The sequence below is a fragment of the Nothobranchius furzeri genome, chromosome 12 (genome assembly GCF_043380555.1).
Source record: "Nothobranchius furzeri strain GRZ-AD chromosome 12, NfurGRZ-RIMD1, whole genome shotgun sequence".
Taxonomy (NCBI): domain Eukaryota; kingdom Metazoa; phylum Chordata; class Actinopteri; order Cyprinodontiformes; family Nothobranchiidae; genus Nothobranchius; species Nothobranchius furzeri.
In genome coordinates, this window is record NC_091752.1 from 18070230 (window position 1) to 18091332 (window position 21103).

General features: G+C 43.8%; 1 protein-coding gene across 2 annotated transcripts in view; it reads left to right on the forward strand.

Moving 5' to 3' along the window:
- The window catches only part of slc35f3b (solute carrier family 35 member F3b), an 88150-nt gene that overhangs the window by 43087 nt on the left and 23960 nt on the right, over positions 1-21103 (forward strand). Inside the window, exon 1 of one of the 2 annotated variants that reach the window (XM_015977106.3) lies at positions 16063-16333. The exons of the other annotated variant lie outside the window; for it this stretch is intronic. Within the exon in view, the coding sequence (XP_015832592.1) occupies positions 16258-16333 (76 nt within the window). The 5' untranslated portion in view covers positions 16063-16257. Of the gene's footprint in view, positions 1-16062; positions 16334-21103 lie in introns of those variants that run through there. 2 annotated transcript variants of the gene reach the window in all.

Below are 21103 nucleotides of genomic sequence, written 5' to 3' on the forward strand. Positions count from 1 at the left end.
GGGATGTTGAGCCTGGTCGCAGCGCGTCGGCAGACTGACTGCATGTCCAGGTGGGCGGCCGGAGAAGCCGCTCCATCCCTGGGAGAGGACGGAAAGCTAGGCATGGAGGCCTGACCGATGGGGAGAAAAATGTCGTCATCCTCGTCCTTCTCTGAAATAAGGAGTTCCGAGGTGTCCTCGTCGTCTCCGTAGTCCAACTCCAACACGTCCTCGACGGGGTGGCTCGGACCGGCCGGTTCGAGCTGTGAGCCCCAGCTGAGTTCGGCACACGGTTCTGGCTCCGGGAGGACATGTTCGCTGGCGTCCCCAGGCGGTGGCCCAGGGGCCGGCAGGCAAGGGTCCTTCCCCGACAGGCTAGCTTGGCGCGCTAGCCGCTGGCGAAGGCTCTTCAGGGTGAAGCAAGCGCAGCTCTCACATGACCCGGGGACTTCCAATGCCAGCTGGGCGTGTTCCAGCCCGAGGCAGCTCGAGCAGACCTTGTGCGGGTCTTTGCTCGAGATTTTGTTCCCACAGGTACAGAGGCGAGCTCCTGCGCCGTCGACTCCTCTGGTGGGAGGAGCGGCTTCCATGTAGGCTAACTGGTGTGTTAGCAGAGAACGAACAGGTGCACTGGAGTGTGAAGCTGCTCGTTATGCCCCGCGCCTATGGTGAAGGCCAGGACAGAAGGACAGTAAGTTAACGTTCGGCGACGGAGAGAATATTAGAAGGCTCCGTCTGTGAATAGTTGAGCTAACTTACCTCAGAGATAAGCGACCACCGAAGCGAGAATAGGTGATTGAATAGTGCGTGCGTGGGGACGCTTGCTACTTATAGTAGCAGGGGGACGCGTACGTCACGGTCACTGGCCAATCAGGATTGGCGTATTGAGATAAGTGCTTCTGAGGAATCCGCGGAGGGGCGTATCCCATAGTGAGACATCGAAACGAATGTTAAGAAAGAGAACAGAATGAGAGCATGTAAAAATAACAGTAACAGCTAACCCACAGAGGTAAAAGCCAGACCATAAAACTAAGTCTTTTTCCTCATTTTAAAAATCTCTATGGCTGGGGAGAGCCTAACCCCAAAATTCCACTACCTCCGCTCCGCCCCCACTTTCCGCTGCCGCTTGCTTCCGAACTCAAATTATACTATATCCGCTCTACAACGGCTCCGCTCCGGTGCAGAGACCTGAGGTGCGCAAACAGGCATGCGCAGGATTATCGAGATCTTGAGATACAGTCCGAGCAATAAACACGGAAGTTAGATCCAAACACCCGTTGTGTGGGAGAAACATCAAAATGAACTGTTTAATCTGCCCATCATTTGTGTTGAGAGATCAGCAGTGTTTGGATCAACAAAGGGTGACTACTTTGATAGTAGAAACTGTATTTATGGCTTATTTTTGTGCATTTAAAGTTCAACCGCCTTTGATAGTTGTTAAAAGTTGTTAAACCTGTGCATATGAATCAAAAAACGCTTTTTGTTTATCGATTTATTGTGAAATAACGGAAGCTGTGCTTGCTCCCTTTCCTGTTGGGCGGTTGTGATTTCTGTCCATTGACTGCGGAGGTGCTCCGGCGTCCGGCAAAAATAGAATCGATCCTATTTTTGCCGGATGGCGGAACGGCGGGCAGCACACTGCGCCGCACGGCCGCAGTAGTGGAACAGCTCTGATTGACTACAACAGGACCGCTTTTGCTGCGGAGTTGGTGCCGGAGCGGAGATAGTGGAATTTTGGGGTAACAGCTAAGGGAAGGGCGTTCCATAGTCTCGGACCTGCTACCGAGAACGCCCTATCCCCTCTAGTCCTCAGCCGAGCTCTGGGAACCGAGAGCAGCAATTGGTTAACAGAACGGAGCGCCCAACCAGGAACGCGTGGCTGCAACACCTCTGACAAATAGGCAAGGGCCTACCCACTCATTGTCTTGAACACCATTAAAAGAAGTTTAAAACAATTCTAAAATTGACAGGTAGCCAGTGCAGAGCAGCCAGAATTGGAGTCGTGTGTTCATACTTTCTCTTGCCTTCCAAAAATGCCGCTGCAGCATTCTGTACAACCTGTAAGCGAGCTAAGTGTCCTGACTTACACCAAATAAGACAGTTACAGTAGTCAAGGCGTGAGGTGATGAAGGCATGAACAACAGTCTCAAGATCCCGTCGAGTCAAAAATGACTTAACTTTAGCCAAGTGAAGAGGTAAATGTGTAAAACAAAAACATTTAAGAACGACGAATGTTTTGTAACTGTTTGTTACAAATCAGTAAATGCATTTTGTCCTCATGGGCTCCCGTAGAAAGAAACATGGAATCTAATATGACATTGCCCAGGGACTTAGACCCGTCCCATGTACCGTATTTTTGACTTGATATTTATGGTTATGTGTTAAAAAGCTGTCCATTTTTTTCAACAACTGGGCATCATTTAGTTCATTTTCAACAATATTTTGATGGATATTTCCAGAAATTAATGGTAAAACATTGTGTCTTTGAAAAAAACTGTATAAATCTCACATAATTCACTTTGCAACTAATGGAGGAAACAGTGAAGTGGCAGAATGCTAATCAGTGGACACCACTAAATAGTTACTTTTAACAGTAATGTACTACTGTTTGCTGTAATCATCAAATTTAATAAGCTTTTTTTTAAAAAGACAACTAATAACTGTAACTAGTTACTCTTTTCAGATTAATGCTGGTCCAGGGTGTCACTCATCGATGAGCTCTAGAGGTTGGCACCAGCTCCCTGCAACCCCAGTGTAGGTACGGTGAAAGTAACGGCAATTTGACAGCCACGTATATTTTTTTCCTTAATGCTCCTTCCTGCTCAGGTTTCTGCAGCAGCTCTTTTCTGGTTTTATAGCAGCACCATCTGTTCATGTTTTGTTCACATGACTAATGTCTTCAGTCTCCTTAAAATGTGAACTCTACATATTTTAGACTCCACTTCATCAGAAATGATCTGCCATGAGATAAAGAAAACAAAGCTTTAAGAAGATTAATTTTGATTGTTTTCTGCTGTTTTCATCATTATATGACAGATTGTAGTTTTTGATCTTGGACCTACTCCAAATGGACATTTAGATTTTTTTTTAATTTATTGATCCAGTTATGTAAGACATCCGAGTGTTTGATAGAAAGTTCTGATCTGTAGTAACCAGTCTGAAACTGAGCAGCTGGAGGCTGATTTTGTATTCAGCAAGCCTTGGGGCGACACACAGAGACATGAAATAATTAGTGTAATGAGCACTAAATGCCACCAGTCCTCACTGTGGACATCAACACTACAAAGGTCCAATAAGCGGAGGTTTTTAGCCAAAAGTAGTTTATTTCTAGTCCGACATAGAAAACATTATTTTAATGACTGATTATTGTAAGAAAATCTTGTAAGAACGCATCATTATTAAATGAGCAAATGTGGTAATGTGTGCTGAAACACAGTGTGGGAAGTGTGTTACCAACTTTCCCTCCTCACTGGATTCTGTCGGACTATAATTATTTATTTTTTCCTGCTATCTGACACTTGCTGGCCTCCATACATGCTATCTTTTTCTGAAATATGCAGACATCCCAGAGGCATTAGCAGTATTATCCGACCTCTCCTGCACGGTGCTTCAAACAAGCTGCTATTTAAGGATTCAACAGCCTCGCTGTTTTGTCCTCACACCCTGAAATGTAGACAGACTCTTTCATGTGCTGCTACCTGTTTCCAATGTTAATCAGGACGAACCCTGGTTTCAAACTACACTCTAAAAAATGAAATGTTGAATTTACTTAACGGTGTTGATCACTCGTTCAATCAATACATTTGCAGTAGTCTCTAGTAGGAATGAATGCCTTGTCAGTCGTGTTCAGGCGTGAAAAAAAGCCCAGAAGCGTCTGTATCAGCATGGAGAATTTAGCTGGAGGAGAAAGTAGCTTCAAACGACAGGATTTGGAATCTTACTCCCGGCCTGATATTTGGACATTTTACCTTTAATTAGATAACAGCAACATAAATCTACCACTGACTTGCAATGTTAATGTTTTATGTCCACAAATAACACAAGCCTGGAGGAGGTTCTGCTGTGTGGTGGAGCTGCTAATGCTAATGGTTAGCTTCAACTAGCTGAAACGCCCTCTGCTCTTTCCTGGACACTAAACCAACAACAGTCTTCCCCGTTGTGAGTCAAGATGGGTGAGTCCATGAATGTTAAGTGACAGTGTGATGTAGGTCTGTCAGGATGTTCAAATCCTAGAGTTTCACCGTCTGTTTTCTATCAGAAGCTAATGCAGTAGGAGACTACTTTCATGTTCAGCCTGCGTGAAAAACTCAGATTATAATCAGAAATAATCATTAAAATGCTTTTTCAGAGTTCCATACTTTTAGCAAATGATGTCAGCTGGTTCCATTAAACCAGTGGTTCTCAACTACCGAGGGAGAGGCAGGGTGGGTAAGAAAGATTGCGTGCAAAATGCATTTACTGATTTCTAACAAACTGTTACAAAACGTTCGTCATTCTTAAACGTTGTTTTACACATTAACCTCTTCACTTGTTGCCAGTGATGAAAGGGAGTCTGACGTGCTTGTTATTTTGCTAAAGTTTGCACTCCCCTGGGCTTTTTGACCCTAATGGGCATCCCTTGATAAGGTCTTCCTCCAACACAAAAATGCTGCTTGCTTGCAACGATTTAGATATCTACTGCCCCCTTTCGGCAGGAAAAATACACATTGTCATTTTAAGTAAAAAGGTTCAGTGGAACCAGTTGACATAACTTGGTTAAACTGCTCTTCTCTCCCAACACCTTCAAGTTGCTTGATTCCAGCACTTTACGCGTTTTGCACTAAATAGTGGTTGCTGGTAATTAACAAGAGATTGATTCCCCTTAAATAGCTTCAGTGATTTAACTGGTCTGGAAATGCCAATCACAAATCTATTTAGACTTTTGGCAAAGATGCAGTTGACACAGCGAGCGTCTGGGACATTTACTCATGCGGGCATTATTGGTTCATTTGGGTCAAACTGCAAGAAAAAAGTTCCATTTGTAGTCTTTTAATTGTCAGAGGCAATCATTTATCACCTTTAAAAGGTTTGTTTAGTCAATGTATAATAAATAAAACAGATTTTCACACATTTTATTTAACATGACATGAGGCAGATTAAATAAATTTTAGATAAAGCAGGTAACCTGAAAAATGGCAGACAAATGAGTCTGGAAGGGAATTTAAACAGGATCTTCCATTTCTTTCTGTCTTTCTTTCTTTCTTTCTTTCTTTCTTTCTTTATTGAACATGTAAATCAATAGACAAATTAGGTATTCAAAAAGTATTCAAAAAGAAACACATACATATATATATATATATATATATATATATATATATATATATATATATATATATATATATATATATATATATATACACACACACAGAACATGTTCAATAGGAAGGGAAAGAAGCTCTGGTAGCTTATATAATCCCCCCAAATCAAATGTCGCAGCTCCCAGTTCACCAACAATAGACAATTACAATCAAATGCAACACCCTTTACAACTTTTCCTCCTCCTCCATGTAATTAATAGTATAATTTTTTATACTTCTCTTTAAACTTATGCAATGAGGGACTTTGCTTTAGATCCCCATTTAGATTATTCCAAACATTTACACCCGTAACAGAAATACAAAATGACTTTAATGTTGTTCTAAAATATGGATGCCTAAAGTAAAGTTTGTATCTGAAATTATATAAGTTATCTGGTTTTATAAATAGCATCAATAATTGGTTTGGTAATAATCTTCTATGACTCAGCATTCTAACATGTCTTATTTTCCCCTTTTTAAATGTTGTCTTAGTTTAAATTTTAGGTAAACTAATCAAAAAAAGTTTTCTGAGTGATAATATTTCCCCAGAGGATTAGCTCCTGTCCCATTTTAAAGAAAAACATTGCACCATTCTCATTCGTTTAAAACCACTTTAGTTTTCTCGATAGGCGCCTGCAGTAACTGCACCGCAGATTCAGGTTGTATCTTGCAATTGAATTTGCCCGGTCCCAGGAAACCTTTATAGAAAGCATCTCCAGAACGAACCATTTGTCAAAGCTCGTGTCCTTGAATGTAGCATCTGTAGCTTATCTCGTTCCTCATGAATAACCAAAAATAAACACACAAGCTGTTCTTTGGGAGGAATCAGAACAAGAAAAATCAACTCTTATTCAAGATCTGCTTCTTTCAGTTTGATTAGAATTGATTTGGCTTATTTAACACAACATTACTGCTCATCTCTGTATGGTGTTTTACAAACAGACACTCGTCATGTGATCTACGAGTGCCTGAGCTGGTTTGATCCTCCTCGGAGTTTGCAGATAAAAAGCCTCTGAGGCACTGACTGGGGTCTTTTTAATTATCTCAACCGCTCCACATGTTTCCACCTCCCTGCCTTATTTTTATTTTGTGCGTGTGTGTCAGTGACGTCACGCACACTCTCACACTGAATCTTCCGTGTTCTCGAGCTACTGAAAAGCGGCAGTGGTAGATCTCAGACGCAGGTGGCAGGTGCAAAAGGTTGAGTGGGACTAACACACAAAAGCAAAAAAAAAAAAAAAAAAAAAAGAGACTTTTGCTGTGACACAAACGCGATTCATCTTTTATTCCACATCCTATGTCCCAAACATTTCCCATTTTCAAACTCAAACACAGACAGAATGGGAAGAAGGGGGAATATTAAAGGACACCAGGATGGGTCTGGGCAGGATGGTTTTTTAGAACTCCTTGTCCTAGTTTGGCATGGAGAGGGAGTCTTACTTCAGAGTGAGGTACGGTCTGAGCAGTGAATTATTCACCACAGCTCAGTGGATTGTTCCATGCATGCAAAGCCGCTGCTGGCACACGTGTGTGTTTTTAATGACAACGTTTGACTGGCATGTGTAGCTCTCTGGTTACCTTCTGTGTTTTCGTGTTCTTTTAGAGTCAAACACCATGATGAAGATGCACTCAGTATGCTTTAAGCTGATTGGCTGGCATCTTTGACAGCTCCAGGTGAAAAAGTGTGTTGACTTTAGGCTTCAAAACCTTATTTTAACTAAAAGCTCCAACAGTCTAGCCTAGAAATCAAAACCAATCATAGCAGCAGCAAAAGAATTTGCTCTGCAGGTTGGTCCAGCCACGCTCCCTTGTAGCCTCAGTAGGCCTACCACTGGCTCCGCCAAGTTTAGGCTGGGCCAATTTTAGAGAGGTTTGGCGGGATTAGCACTGAAAAGTGGCAGTGGTAGATCTCAGGTGCAGCACTTTTCTTTTATGATGGAGCAAAACAACAATGATGGCAGCAGATCAGGAACGGCACTCATTTAAAACAGCTTTGGCATCATCTTTGGGTCAGTTTAGACTAGAGCTCTTTTGAGAGATCAGTGGTTCATCTTTCTTTTCACCGCCGTACGGCAGACTGCCCCGTCTGACTGGTCCTAGAGCTGTCCAATTGCAGAGACAGTTTGAAAGACATCCATAGATTACGCCCCACAGCTAAATCTCCATCTATGGGACAATTTATTTAGATATATAGAATGGCTTATAGAACAGCAATATTTCCAGCACAGGTTGGCAAAGCGACAAATGCTTTATGTCAGACTTTCTGTCAGGAGCCAGACGGTTTATTTGCATCTTAGCAGGACTTCCAGTCACAGCCAGTAATGTGCAGGTTGTTGAAGACAGATTAACTGAAGTCTGCAGGGGATTTGGACACAAGAGAGGGTGAATCTGTCTTCACCTTGAGGTTATATTTTTCTCAGTGAGTCTGAGATATCGCCCATGAAACAACTAGTCAGTGGATTGTTCTTTCAAGTATACTGTAAAAAATGAAATGTTGACTTTACTCAACCAAGTTATGTCAACTGGTTTCACTAAACCTATTAATATACATTTACTTTTAACATAACAAAGTATAACAGTGCCTGTTACTCCTCACATGTAACCAACTAGGTTTAGTGGAACTATTTGTCTTTGCTGTGGGCAAGAAACTTAACCTGCCCTGCCTGCTGGTGGTGGTCGGAGGGGTCTTGCCTCTGTCAGTGTGCCCAAAGGCAGCTGTGGCTACATCGTAGCTCATCTCCACCAGTGTGTGAATATGTGAATGACTGATTGTGTTGTGAAGCGCCTTGGGGGGTTGTTGAACCCTAAGAAGACACTATACAAATATAGGCCATTTGCCATTATTTTTTGGTTAAGTAAATATTTAATATTTATTTATTTAATTTCTTAGAGTGTGGTCATTCATTTCTACTGTTGTTTCCAACTATTTTACCTGCACTGCTTTATAGAAATGTTCAATATTGGTTTAGTTATTTGAATGGGGCAAAACATATTGATGAACACACATAATAAAGTAAAATATGCTGGAGTTAGCCAAATGCCAACATTAAACCAATGGCGGCTCGTCAGTGGGGGTGCTATGGCGCTGCCCTCCCTGACTCGAAGGGAGACAAAAAAAAATCTGAAAAGTAAATAAAACTACAATTTATTTTATTACAGATGTGTCAGATTTGCTTAATAATGAATGCCTTCATGCAATCTGAATTATTTACAAATCATTTAAACCAGCTGTCTCTCATTCATTTCCTCTACCAGACATGTTAGTTTCCCTTCTGGGGCACTGGGAAAAGCTACCCTGAACTGCTGCTTAACAGCCAATCACATTTGGTTGCTACGGAGAACTGGTGAATTTTGGGCCAATCAGCATCTGACAATTTAATCACTCTGGTGCACAGGCTGACAGGAGTTAGTAGAAGGAAGTTGATGATTGTTTTGGAATTGTAGTAACTTTTCAACTGTTCATTTTAATATGTATTATGGCCTAATAATGTAATATTTGACATAAAGCCCCACCATGGATGTTTTTCACCAGCCGTCACTGCATGAAAAACACACATTACAAGATGAGCGACGGTAAAATGCAAAACAGGATTAAAACATGAGTAAAATAAGAAAATCACACAAAAACCACTATAAACGTCCCTTCAGTTTCCTGACAACCTCAACATTTTGATATATTTTATGCTTTTTACACAATCAAAAATCAAGTTTCATTATTTCTCAGGAGGTGGAGGGTCTTTGTAAACTTATTCCTCTCACAAAAACCAACACTAAATAGGAAAGTGTGACAGTTTCCTGTTGGTTACTGTTCAGCATTCCTCTCATGAAGTTTAGAATGCACAGTTGCCATAGTGACCCAAATAAGCCACTGCATGCAGTTATAACACTTCTTTCGAACTTGAAAGGAGCTCTGGCTATGAGGATGTGTACGCCCTAATAAGCCACAAGTTTTCTGTTGCACACACAAACACACACAAAATGTTGCTGTGTATTTATAAATCTATATTATTTAGTACAATTTTTGACATACGTAGGACACCATGTTTTCCACACGCAGTGCACTCTGGGAGTGATGACGTATATTGGTTGTGCTTGGAAGAATAGCTGTTGACGCTAGTGTTTGTTTACGTGCTCACCGTATTAATAATTAAGTAAAATGCCACATTGTGCGGCTTTTGGATGTAATTTCCAGTCAAAGGGCAACTGTCACAGTGTAGGAGGTGGAGACGGCGGACCATGTGTGGTTGAGCTGAGCAGGAGGTAAAAATGCTGGCTTCGGATAAAGTAAAAATGATTTAATGGCAGGATGGGATGAACAGAAACACCAGCAGACAACAACAATGAACTGACAAAGGACAGGGGTAAAACAGGTGGTTTAAATACAGAGGGCTAATTAGGGAAACATGGGCAGGTAAACGAGGGACAGGTGAGAACAATAAGGGTAATCATGGCAGGAGAGGAACACAGTCAGGCGGGCAGGGGCAGATCGTGACAGTACCCCCCCCTTAAGGGCGGATACCAGACGCCCATAAGGCCACACGACACAGGAGACGGGGACTCGAAGACTGGACAGGGACTGGACGGGGACTTGGCTGGAACTTGACTTGGCTGGACGTGGAGACTTGACTTGGCTGGACGTGGAGACTTGACTTGGCTGGACGTGGAGACTTGACTTGGCTGGACGTGGAAACTTGGCTGGACGTGGAGACTTGGCTGGACGTGGAGACTTGGCTGGACTTGACAGGAGCAGGCGTGGGGCCCAGGCAGAGAACTGGTGGAGCAGGCGTGGGACCCGGCAGGGGCTGCAGCAGTAGGCGTGGGACCCAGGCAGAGAACTGCAGGAGCAGGCGTGGGACCCAGCAGAGGCTGCAGCAGCGCGAGACCTGCAGGGATAAGCCCCACAGCGTGGACCAGGAAGTGGACGAACGGCAGGAGCGACGCGAGGAAACCCAGCTCGGCGGCAGGTGCTCGACAACCGGTCTGAGCAGGTGCACAGCACGATTCGCTGGATCCCAGGAAGAGGCTTGGGTGCAGGGAAGCAGGAGAAGAGCGGGGAGACCAGCCCTACCACCCCGGAGAACAGTGGCGTGCGTAGGGGGTGTAACTCCCTTGTAGCTCCAGGATCCGCGGCTTCCATGTGAAAAACAGGACGGGGACAGAAAGCAGGAGAGGAGAAGGTCTCGACCACCACAGGAAACAGACTGGATGCGCCGAAACCCACCCAGAGGCTTGACCACCCCGGAGAACAGGTAGGATGCGCCAACACCCTGGGCCAGAATCTCCTTCTGCTAAAGGAAAAAAAAATCCTCCAGAGAGCAGGTGTTAGCTCACCACAGGTCCTGGTTTGGTCAGTTAATTCTGTCACGGTGTAGGAGGTGGAGACGGCGGACCATGTGTGGTTGAGCTGAGCAGGAGGTAAAAATGCTGGCTTCGGATAAAGTAAAAATGATTTAATGGCAGGATGGGATGAACAGGAACACCAGCAGACAACAACAATGAACTGACAAAGGACAGGGGCAAAACAGGTGGTTTAAATACAGAGGGCTAATTAGGGAAACATGGGCAGGTAAACGAGGGACAGGTGAGAACAATAAGGGTAATCATCATGGCAGGAGAGGAACAGAGTCAGGCGGGCAGGGGCAGATCGTGACAGCAACAAGGGGAGTGATGTGAGTTTACACAGCTTTCCCACTGGCAAGAAGAGGAGAAAGCAGTGGGAAGATGCCTGTGGATGGACACAACTTCCCAAAGATGTTTATGTTTATGTATTTAGCAGACACTTTTGTCCAAAGCGACTTACAAGTGATAATCTGCATGTTGCCCTTGAGGCTAACAACTACAATGACAACAACAACTTGACATCATGGAGAGGAGGGAACAAGGAGTGGACGGTAGAGAGGGGGGACGGGTGAAGGGAGGGTGCTAGTTAAGAAGATGCTCTCTGAAGAGCAGGGTCTTCAGGAGTTTCTTGAAAATTGAAAAGGAAGCCCCTGTTCTGGTAGTGCTTGGAAGGTCATTCCACATTTGTGGAACGATGCATGAGAAGAGTCTGGAGTGTCCTGAGCATGGTGTAGGCACTGCTAGCCGACGATCCTGTGATGACCGGAGTGGCCGGGCCGAGATGTAAGCCGTTGCAAGAGGATTCGGGTAGATAGGAGCCGTACCATCTCGGACTTTGTATGCTAGTGTTAGCAAATTGAATTTGATGCGTGCTGCTAGCGGTAGCCAGTGGAGCTCAATGAACAGAGGGGTGACGTGTGCTCTTTTTGGCTGATTGAAGACCAGACGCGCCGCTGCATTCTGGACCATTTGAAGAGGTCTCACAGTACAGGCTGGAAGACCAGTTAGAAGGGCAGTGCAGTAATCAAGGCGGGAGATGACAGTAGATTGCACCAAGAGCTGGGTGGCATGTTGTGTTAGGTATGGTCTTATCTTTCGTATGTTATACAGCGCAAAGCGGCATGAACGAGCAACAGAGGCAACATGATCTTTAAAGGTCAGGTGTTCATCAATCACAACATCCTTTGAAGGAGCCAGAGATAGGAAGTCGTTTTAGATTGAGATATTGTGCTGTATGGATGGTTTTGCTGGGATGACAAGTAGTTCAGTTTTAGAGAGGTTGAGTTGGAGATGGTGGGATTTCATCCATTTTGATATGTCAGAGTTTGATATTCGGGCAGAGACAGCGTGGTCATCCGGTGGAAATGACAGATAGAGCTGGGTGTCGTCTGCATAGCAGTGGTAGGAGAAGCCATGTGATCGAATGATCTCACCCAGTGAGGTGGTGTATATGGCAAAGAGAAGAGGTCCTAGTACAGAGCCCTGGGGGACTCCTGTGGCAAGATGGTGCATGGTAGAGGATTGTCCAAGCCAAGATACACTGAATGATCATCCTGTGAGGAACAATTCAAACCAGGCGTGTGCTTTCTCTGTGATGCCCATGCTAGAGAGTGTGGACAAAAGTAAGCCATGGTTGTCAGTGTCAAATGCAGCCAATAAGTCGAGCAGGATAAGCACTCAGGATTTAGCAGTCGCTCTAGCTTCTTTTAAGGATTCCGTCACTGCTAACAGAGCAGATCCGCAGCTGTGTTCCCAACATTTTTCTCCTGATGCCACATTGTGTTGATTTTGGATGTAATTCCCAATCAAAGGGCAACAAGGGGAGTGATATGAGTTTACACAGCTTTCCCACTGGCAAGAAGAGGAGAAAGCAGTGGGAAGATGCCTGTGGACGGACACAACTTCCCAAAGATCCAAAGCTGTGTTCCCAACATTTTTTCCTGATGCGTTTGAGGCTAATAGTCGACCACAACTACTTAAAGAGCTCACCAGAGCGGCTGGGTGTAAGAGAAGGCGGAAACTAAATGCTTTACCGACCATTTTCCCACACAAGGAGCTTAAACGCCCTCGGAGAGACAAGAGACGCTGGACGCTCTCCTGAGCCGACAACCCGCGCCTGCAGCTGCCGCTTCTGTCACATTCAGCAAACCATCGGACACGCCACTCGTCACGGATGAAGCTGAACATTCACCTCTCCCGTCAGTAAAACAAGCAGTAAGTGTAGCAACACAGTGTTCTCCAAATATATAATATCTGCAAAAAAATTAGTCGTTTTACTGAATATCCTAATCCTCTATAAAGCACACGACAGCTCTGGATGCTAATATTGTCCAAAATCATTCATAATTGAATACGTTTGATCACACGATAGTTTACTGTTAACTTCTGCTGACAAAAATGTGAGCACTCTCCCTCTTGGTTACCATGGAGACGCATTTGCCACACACACACCACCAGTTTTGTCCTGCACTCGCTTCATCCCGCCCTTCTTGCTCTTCATTTTGATGCTCGTTTTGTGAAACATGGTCAGTGATGTCATCATTAATGTTTCACTCTGGTTCAAATTGAAAAGGCTGAACAGATGACATGCTGATGTCGCTGAACTACAGGGTCCCATAGCCAGCCGGTGCAACTGAGGTACAACCATATGATGTCACTACCCAGAGTGCATTGCGACGCTAACAACAATGGCGACCTACGAGTTAAACAATTTTTACAAAATTTATAAAAATGAAGACATTAAGAAAGTTTTTTACACCATTTTTATATAACCAACACCAGGGCCAGATTAACACTTTGTTGTACCCTGGTCAACAACATTAAAGGGCCCCATCATCACGACCCAAGAATCGCCATAATGTGGTCACATACAGAATATTTTACTGTAATATGCAGTAAATATACTCAATACTTGAATGCCTGGCGTCACGTAACCCACTCAGGGTAACCTTTGACCTACCTCGTGTGAACTGACCAATGAGGAGAGGGTCTTAACGTGAGGCCCTCTCTTCATTGGTCAGTCTGCATGAGACTGACTCTCAACTGACGTTCAAAGTCATAGGCAGCAAAGCGTCTCTGTGCAGCGCAAATGCCCAGGTGGACAGTTTGTTTAATATAGGGTGACCCTATTTCCATTTCCAAAAAAGAGGACAGGGGATCTGTGCCTATGACGTCACACTATGGCAACGCCACACAAGCCACGTTGGGACCCATTTTTTGTAAGAACTAAATTAATATCAGATTATGCCAATAAAAGGGCTCTAAAACAATTCATATGTAAATATTTAGCATATTTATTGCAAAATCTCATTTTTCTGATTCAGTGCTGCAACAAGGTTTTATTAATAATAAATTATTATACCTTTTGTTTTACTGCAGCATCGGTACGCTTCTTGTGCACAGATTATTAAGGATGCTTGTTTCAGCTGTGAGATTAGACGATAGGATCAATGAAAAAATAAGTTGTCACACACTCCATGGAAACTTTCAGAGAATCCACAAATGGTGGCTTTCACATGGTTTTGTTACTTTTTGCAAGTTTAGAAAAGAAGCAGATGAGACAGCATGTCTGATAATTTAGTTTTCTTCTGATAATATTAGAACATGTCAGTAATGTCTGAGGAGCTTTTACAAACACTGTATAACTAACACTACTGGAGAGGGTTGGAATTACACAGAGGCTTCTGGGGGGGCCCAGTTATAAGGGGTGGGGGGTGTTCTGTTTTGCCTTGGCCCCCAGAATGCCTTGAAACGGCCCTGGGTGTGTGACTGAGTGTTGAAGGTGATCTGAATTGTATCAGATGTATAAATATGACATGTGTATAACTTATTGTTTTATACAGGTAAAAACTTGTAGTGGAGATAAATCTACCTACATTTTACTTTTCAACACTTTGTTTTGTTTTCTTGTTTTTATTTAACTATTTTCCTGTCCTGTCTGTCTCTCATCTTCCTGCATCTCCTCTTAATTCTCCAGAATAACTGCTGCCTGGATTCTTACTTTTTCACCTCATCAGTTACTTCTGAGCAGATCAAAGGGATCTTCTGACCGCAAAGCGGAGAGCGCGTTTTCGATGCTGCGTCAGTGAGGTGAAATCACCGCAGCACAGGTGATGAGCTCCGCAGTAGCAGAGCGCTTCAGGCACAAATAAGACAGAAATTAGAGAATATAAGCAGACATGAATGATTGTGTGTTCATTATAGTTTTTTGATTGGGCCACTTTGAGAATGGACCATACGCTGGACGCAGGTGCCTGGAGCGCAACAACGATCATCGCTCTGCCGCTCTCTGTGCTCTCTGCTAAAAAAGAGTCCATGCATGATGTAATGATGGTAGAAAACTTTTTTCCGGCTCCCCTGGATGTGTAGGTTATCCAGCTCCCCCATAATTCGATCCCTGCTCCCAGATGAAAAACTGGACATTTTCATCAATACAAGAACCCCCCCCCCCCCCCCCCCCCCCCCCCGGACAGAAAGTGAAAAGTGGACATGTCTGGGTAAAAGAGGACGTATGGTCACCCTAGTTTAATATAAAGCGGGAGATTACAGATACAGTATTTTCCTCATGCCCTTGCTGTCCTGGGCCTGGGCCCTGTAGAGTTTGTGGCCCCCTGGGCAATTGCCCAGTTGCCCATATGGTTAATCCGGCCTTGACCGATAATAACATTTATCTTTTAAGAACCACAAGGTTTTGTAACCTTGTTTCCTTTTAAAGCTCTTTTTAATTTGGTTTAAAATGGTTTTTAGGTTAAGGTGTAATGAAAGGAAAAGATGATGATAACTGTTGAAAATGTATATTTATGGGAATAGCTGCCGTTGGACCCATAGAAAATTTCGATTTAACCAATTAAATAGGAATTCGTTATTATCCACCAGAAACCGCTTCATTTAGACCAGATTTGAGATCAATTCCTCCCACTCTTTCTGCCCCAGTCCCATTTCTCTCTCTCTCTCTCTCTCTCTCTCTCTCTCTCTCTCTCTCTCTCTCTCTCTCTCTCTCTCTCTCTCTCTCTCTCTCTCTCTCTCTCTCTGTCTCTCTCTCTCTCTCTCTCTCACACACACACACACACACACACACACACACACACACACACACACACACACACACACATTCCATTTATAGCTTCAGAGTTTGTTTTCATACCTCCGAACCGGGTCAGCGCCCCTGTCTTCTCACTTACATGCGGGGTAGTCTCCCTTTTCCCCGTGGGGTGCCTGGTGGTGGAGGTGGAGGCTGACTGTCAGGGGCGTCTGAGAGGGCAGCAGGGTTTTAAGACAAGCGAGTAGCTGCGTGGTGGGACGCGCGTCTTGTTGCGATACTGATTAAGTCGTGACGTTGGCAAATTGCAGCAAATGCCAAGACGGCACGTGGGGGAGCGCGCAGCCAGGACGCACAGGACCGAGCAGATTTGTGGCGGGAGGCGTAAGGAAGAAGGTGTGATGGGGGGAGTTTAAACAAAAATTAAAGACGGAGTTAGATGGAGACAAGGGGACAGGAAGCGGGACTGTAAGGGTCCCACCAAGAGGTCTGGAGTCTGCGCCAAACCAGCGGCAGGGATGTAGTCGAAGCGGGTTGGAGCTCAGCCCATCCGAGCTCAGCATTATGAAGAAACACTCCGCCAGGGTGGCCCCGCTGTCTGCCTGCAACAGCCCGGTGCTCACCCTCACCAAAGTGGAAGGTAGGGAGACCTTCTCTGTTCAGAGCGCGCCGCACAGTCGGGGACTCCCGGAGCATCTGTTGGACCTCCGGATCCTCCGGTCTCTGCTGCAAAGGAGCAGAAAGCACAGAAATTCAACCGGAATCGGAAAATTAACGGTAGTCACGATTTTCGTTCACAGACCAACTTTAGAGGAAAAATCACAGCAGCATCCTAAGACAGAGGGGAGGGAATCAGTCAAGCGCGCAACTTGTAACGTGGTGCAGCGTTTCAGCATAGAGGACATCAAATGAATCCTAATTCCTTTATACGTGCAGGTGATGCTGCTGGCTTTAATTAACCACTGGCTGTGCCTTTTATCCAAAAACGGCTAGGGGTCCGTCCCGGTTGTTATCTTTTCAAGGGGGTTGACTTTTTGATATAAAATATAACTTGTGTGGTGCTCTGATGTGCTAAAACCTCAGTGGTCCTCAGGGGTGACTGAAGTGGTTGCAGTAGGGATTCCCCTCTGTCTTCCCCACCCTTAATCCATCTCTGGCTGCAAGAGGGCAACAGAAATATATAATTCTCCCTGCAAATCTTTTCACCAGGGGTTCGTCTGAGCTGCTGTCGGGACAATAAAATGCCCTGCTTTCATGAATAAAGCTGTTATGTGTGCCGTTGAATTTCATGTGCTGCAGCATCATCCTTAACATTCTTAACATTGTGAGCGAGTGCAGTGGCACTGCTCACTTTTGCTGTCTGATCTCAGTCTTTTGCATTTTTTAAAGCCACGCCTCATCCACGATGACTGTTCCGTTTCTGTTTTTGGCATGAACAGAAAGTGAAAAGGAAACTTTGCAGTGAATGGATATAAGAAAGTCTTTGTTGCTGCAGAACAACATTCTCTATGGTTTTTATTATAAAGGCTGAATCCTAAATTTTATGCTGGTGTTCATAATGTAATAGCAAATTTTGCAACATGCTTCTTCTGCTGTCGGACTTCCACCTTATTTTAGCAGTACTCATCTCTGAGGGACCAGCTCTGATGCTGCTGCCCTAGCAGATGACAGCAAGGAAAATTGCACTCTCCATCACTGACTTACATCCAGCTTCCTACCGCAGATGTTCAGTGACCCAAACTTTAAAAAAAGAGTCTGCCCTCTTGTTTCTTGTGCTAATTTTCCCAACATATGGCTTAATTTTCCCCTCATTTTAAAGTATACAATTATAACTTTTTAGTTATACCAGTTTTATGGTCAAATCAAACATGTTCATGAAGTTATTTGTGCAAATCAATCTGACATAAAGCTATTTTAGCAGCTTTATTCATGATATTTTCATTACCTTCCAGAATGAGCCATTTCAGGTCAATTTAAAGATCTAATTTACTTATATTTTTAAATGGCAAATGGCCTATATTTGATACAGTGCCTTCTAGAGTCCTAGAAACCCTCAAGGTGCTTTACAACACAATCAGTCATTCATCCATTCACACACACATTCATACCCAGGTAGTGATGAGCTTCGATGTAGCCACAGCTGCTCTGGGGCGCGCTGACAGAGTCGAGGCCGTTGAACACAGGTGGCACCGGTCCCTCCGACCACCACCAGGAAGCAAGGGGGGGATAAGTGTCTTGCCCAAGGACACAATGATGGCAACAAACTGAGTGGGACTCGAACCTGCAACCTTTCGATTACGGGGCCGCCGTCACCCACATTTGTTTGCTCTACAATGTTGATGTTTAATCTTCATAACACAAGGCTGAAGGAGTTCTGGCACGTGGTGGAATTGCTAATGCTAACAGTTAGCTTCTACTTGTTGAGACGTTCTCTGCTGTTTCCTGGAAGGTAAACCAACAACAGCCTCCCTCATCACAAATCAAGATGGGTGAGTCCATGAACGTTAAAGCTAGATTTCCATGAGCACTACTCAGCCAAACAGGTTTGAGTTAGCCCATCTGAGTGTAGTTTTATTCTCACGCCAGCTCTGTGACAGAAAGTGGGTGCGCCCCTCATAGGTGCGGGGGAAGGGACTGAAATTTTAATCATGACAAAAGAACATGTGATCAGTAAATAGTGTAAGGTAACTTGTATGCTCCACAGAAACACAACTCAGCTGAAAAATGGTAGTGTTGCTGGATATTTTTCTCTTGTTTGTGGCTTTTTGTCAGACTCCGAACCAGGAATTGGCTGCAGGCAGTGAAATAGGAAGAAAAAAACTCTGGAGAAACCCTTGATTATGCCCCCTAGCTAATCAGCGGCCAGAATCACAATGCAACTCAGAATAGGAGAGAAAGTAGAGTAAAAATATCAAAGGTCCAAAGGTCGGACCGAGCTGCATCAGTCCGAGTTATTCTGAGTAGTGTTCCTGGAAAACTACATTTAGTGGGATGTAGATCTGTCAGGCTTTTCAAATTCTCGAGTTTCACTGTCTATTCTCTGTCACAAGCTAATGCAAGAGATATATTTTGGAGATTATTTTCATGTTCAGCCTACATGAAAAACTTAGAGTGACCGATTATAATCGGAAAACGTCATTAAAAATGTTTTTTTTTCTGTGAAGTTTATCTTTAAGCTTAAATCCTACAAGCGTTCGCTAGCCGTGCCTAGCCATGCCCTTATTGGCTGCTATGAAGTGAAGAGCTTGCATATCTGGGTGGAAGTTGGAATAGAGCCGCTGTTACTCCAGTGTCAAAAAGTATGGTTCTAAGCTGATTTTCCTTATTGTGACATCACAATATGTAACTTTTTGAAATGACTTGTTCTGTGCATTGAATTACTATACCACATGCTGACAGAAATTGGATGGATGTTTTTTTATTTTCGTTTGGACTGTAGAGACCCACATGGAAGCACAAAAGGATGCAAAAAGTGAGTTTTGCAGAATATGTCACCTTTAACCAGTTTATTCCCTCAAAATGCCACAAATTGATCCGTCTCTGACACATGCACGACTGCAGGATTTCTGCAGAAAAACAGGACTCCGAGTTGCACTATTTCACTGTTGATCACAAAAAGGCTATTTGCAGTTTTTCAAGCAAGGAAAAGGGCTGCACTGATGAATAATTAATAACACCAGAAGTAGGCATCTGCATACATTTTTTCATCTTGTGTTAAATAAACTATCCCATGTGGATACCCTGTTTAGAAAACATCGCCCATAAGCTGTTTATTTCTTGAGTTTTGACCTGTTTGCTGACTCTAACTCTCTGCCTGCCCATGCTTATGTTGTTTAGAAGCTCCGAACTGTACGGAGGTATTAATGTGGAAAAATCTGTCTCCTTTATTCATTATGTATAACCAGACCAGCTGGTAGGACATGAATATGGAATTTTCATGCACTTTGCGTGGACACTGCAGAAAGCGATCGGATGAACTGGCAAGATGCTCGAGCTGTTGCAACCTTTCAGGCTCAAAGCGTGGGAAACTTAGGAATAATCCCTGCTGCTCAGTTTTAAGCTCACTGGTGTGAGTGGCAGATCAGAAAACGAGATGAGGACAAGGTGTAGTAAATGACACGAGGTAAGGGATGAACACCTGATCGTTTAGGTTGAAGCATCTCTGTAAACTATCAAGACGAGCCAGCGCTGCAAACTTTATGGCGAGAGCAGCTGCTTTGAAGGAGAGCCGAATCACGGGGGGTCTCAGCGGCTCAACACACAGCTTGTCAGTTTGTGCAGCTTATGCAACGCCAGCTTCCAAAACTTTCATGTTGCACGCTAACGACCTACGCCCAGCTGACAAAGAGCTGTTTGGTTGCACTTCCTCAAAGGATTTCCATTTTCGTCCTCCAGTTTCCTCACCTCGCCACACAAAATATCACTAAGAGATTCACCGATCTTGACTACGTGATGCCCTTAATAACATGAAGACAAAATTTTCAGTTTTAATTTGCTGATTTTCAAGTTTGAACATAAAGCCGCCACAAATTTGTCAAAGTAGTCAGAGCTCAGAGAAAACTTTTTCAGCTATAAATCAACACTCAAAGTGTCAACTTGAGACTAATACCAGAACAATCAACAGATTAGTTCAGAGTTCATCCTGTAGTTCCTTTTCGCCGGGAGTTTGAATCGGCAACATTCTCTGAAGTAATTGCACGTACTTGTGACAAATTCACCAACCAGCAGCCTGTGTGGAGGCTGATTATTGATTTCTCTTTAAACGAATTAGTGTCCTTGGGGAGTGTCTGTGTTCTTGGTGTGTCACAGGGGTAAGAAGTTCATAGAAGCCCCTTTAATCTCTGTGACTTAATTATACATGCTTTGAAAGTGAACAGGCATCCTGAAGGAGCTGGGGACCTGGGGATATTTCAGCAGCTGCTGTCGTGGGCGCATCGAACCTTTAACTTAGAAATCATGTGCATCCTGACCTGCAGCATCAGTCAGATGATTGCAAATATGCAACTTTTCCACAGAATTATTGAACTTGTGCATGACAAATTCACTTGTTTCGTAAATTAGCCTCATGCACTTTGTTGGTAACATTTGAGTATTTTGCCTTTTGTTCCTCAGTCCGACGTTACGCTTGATTTTTTGTGACACAAATGGAAATAAATAGGGATGTCTGATACTATCAGCCAATTTTGGCAATCAAATGTAATATCAGAACGGTTTTCACTTTTTCAGTGACAGCCTTTATGCACCATGGGCATATTATACATCAGACACTTCAGCTGATTCTCCTCTCACTCAAAATGCCAAAATGTGACAAATCCAAGTTAAAATTGTTGAGATATCTTTGTTTTGTTTTTATTTTTTGGCACAACTTTCCTAACCTTAATTGAAATAGTCGTCATATTTTGCACAGAGA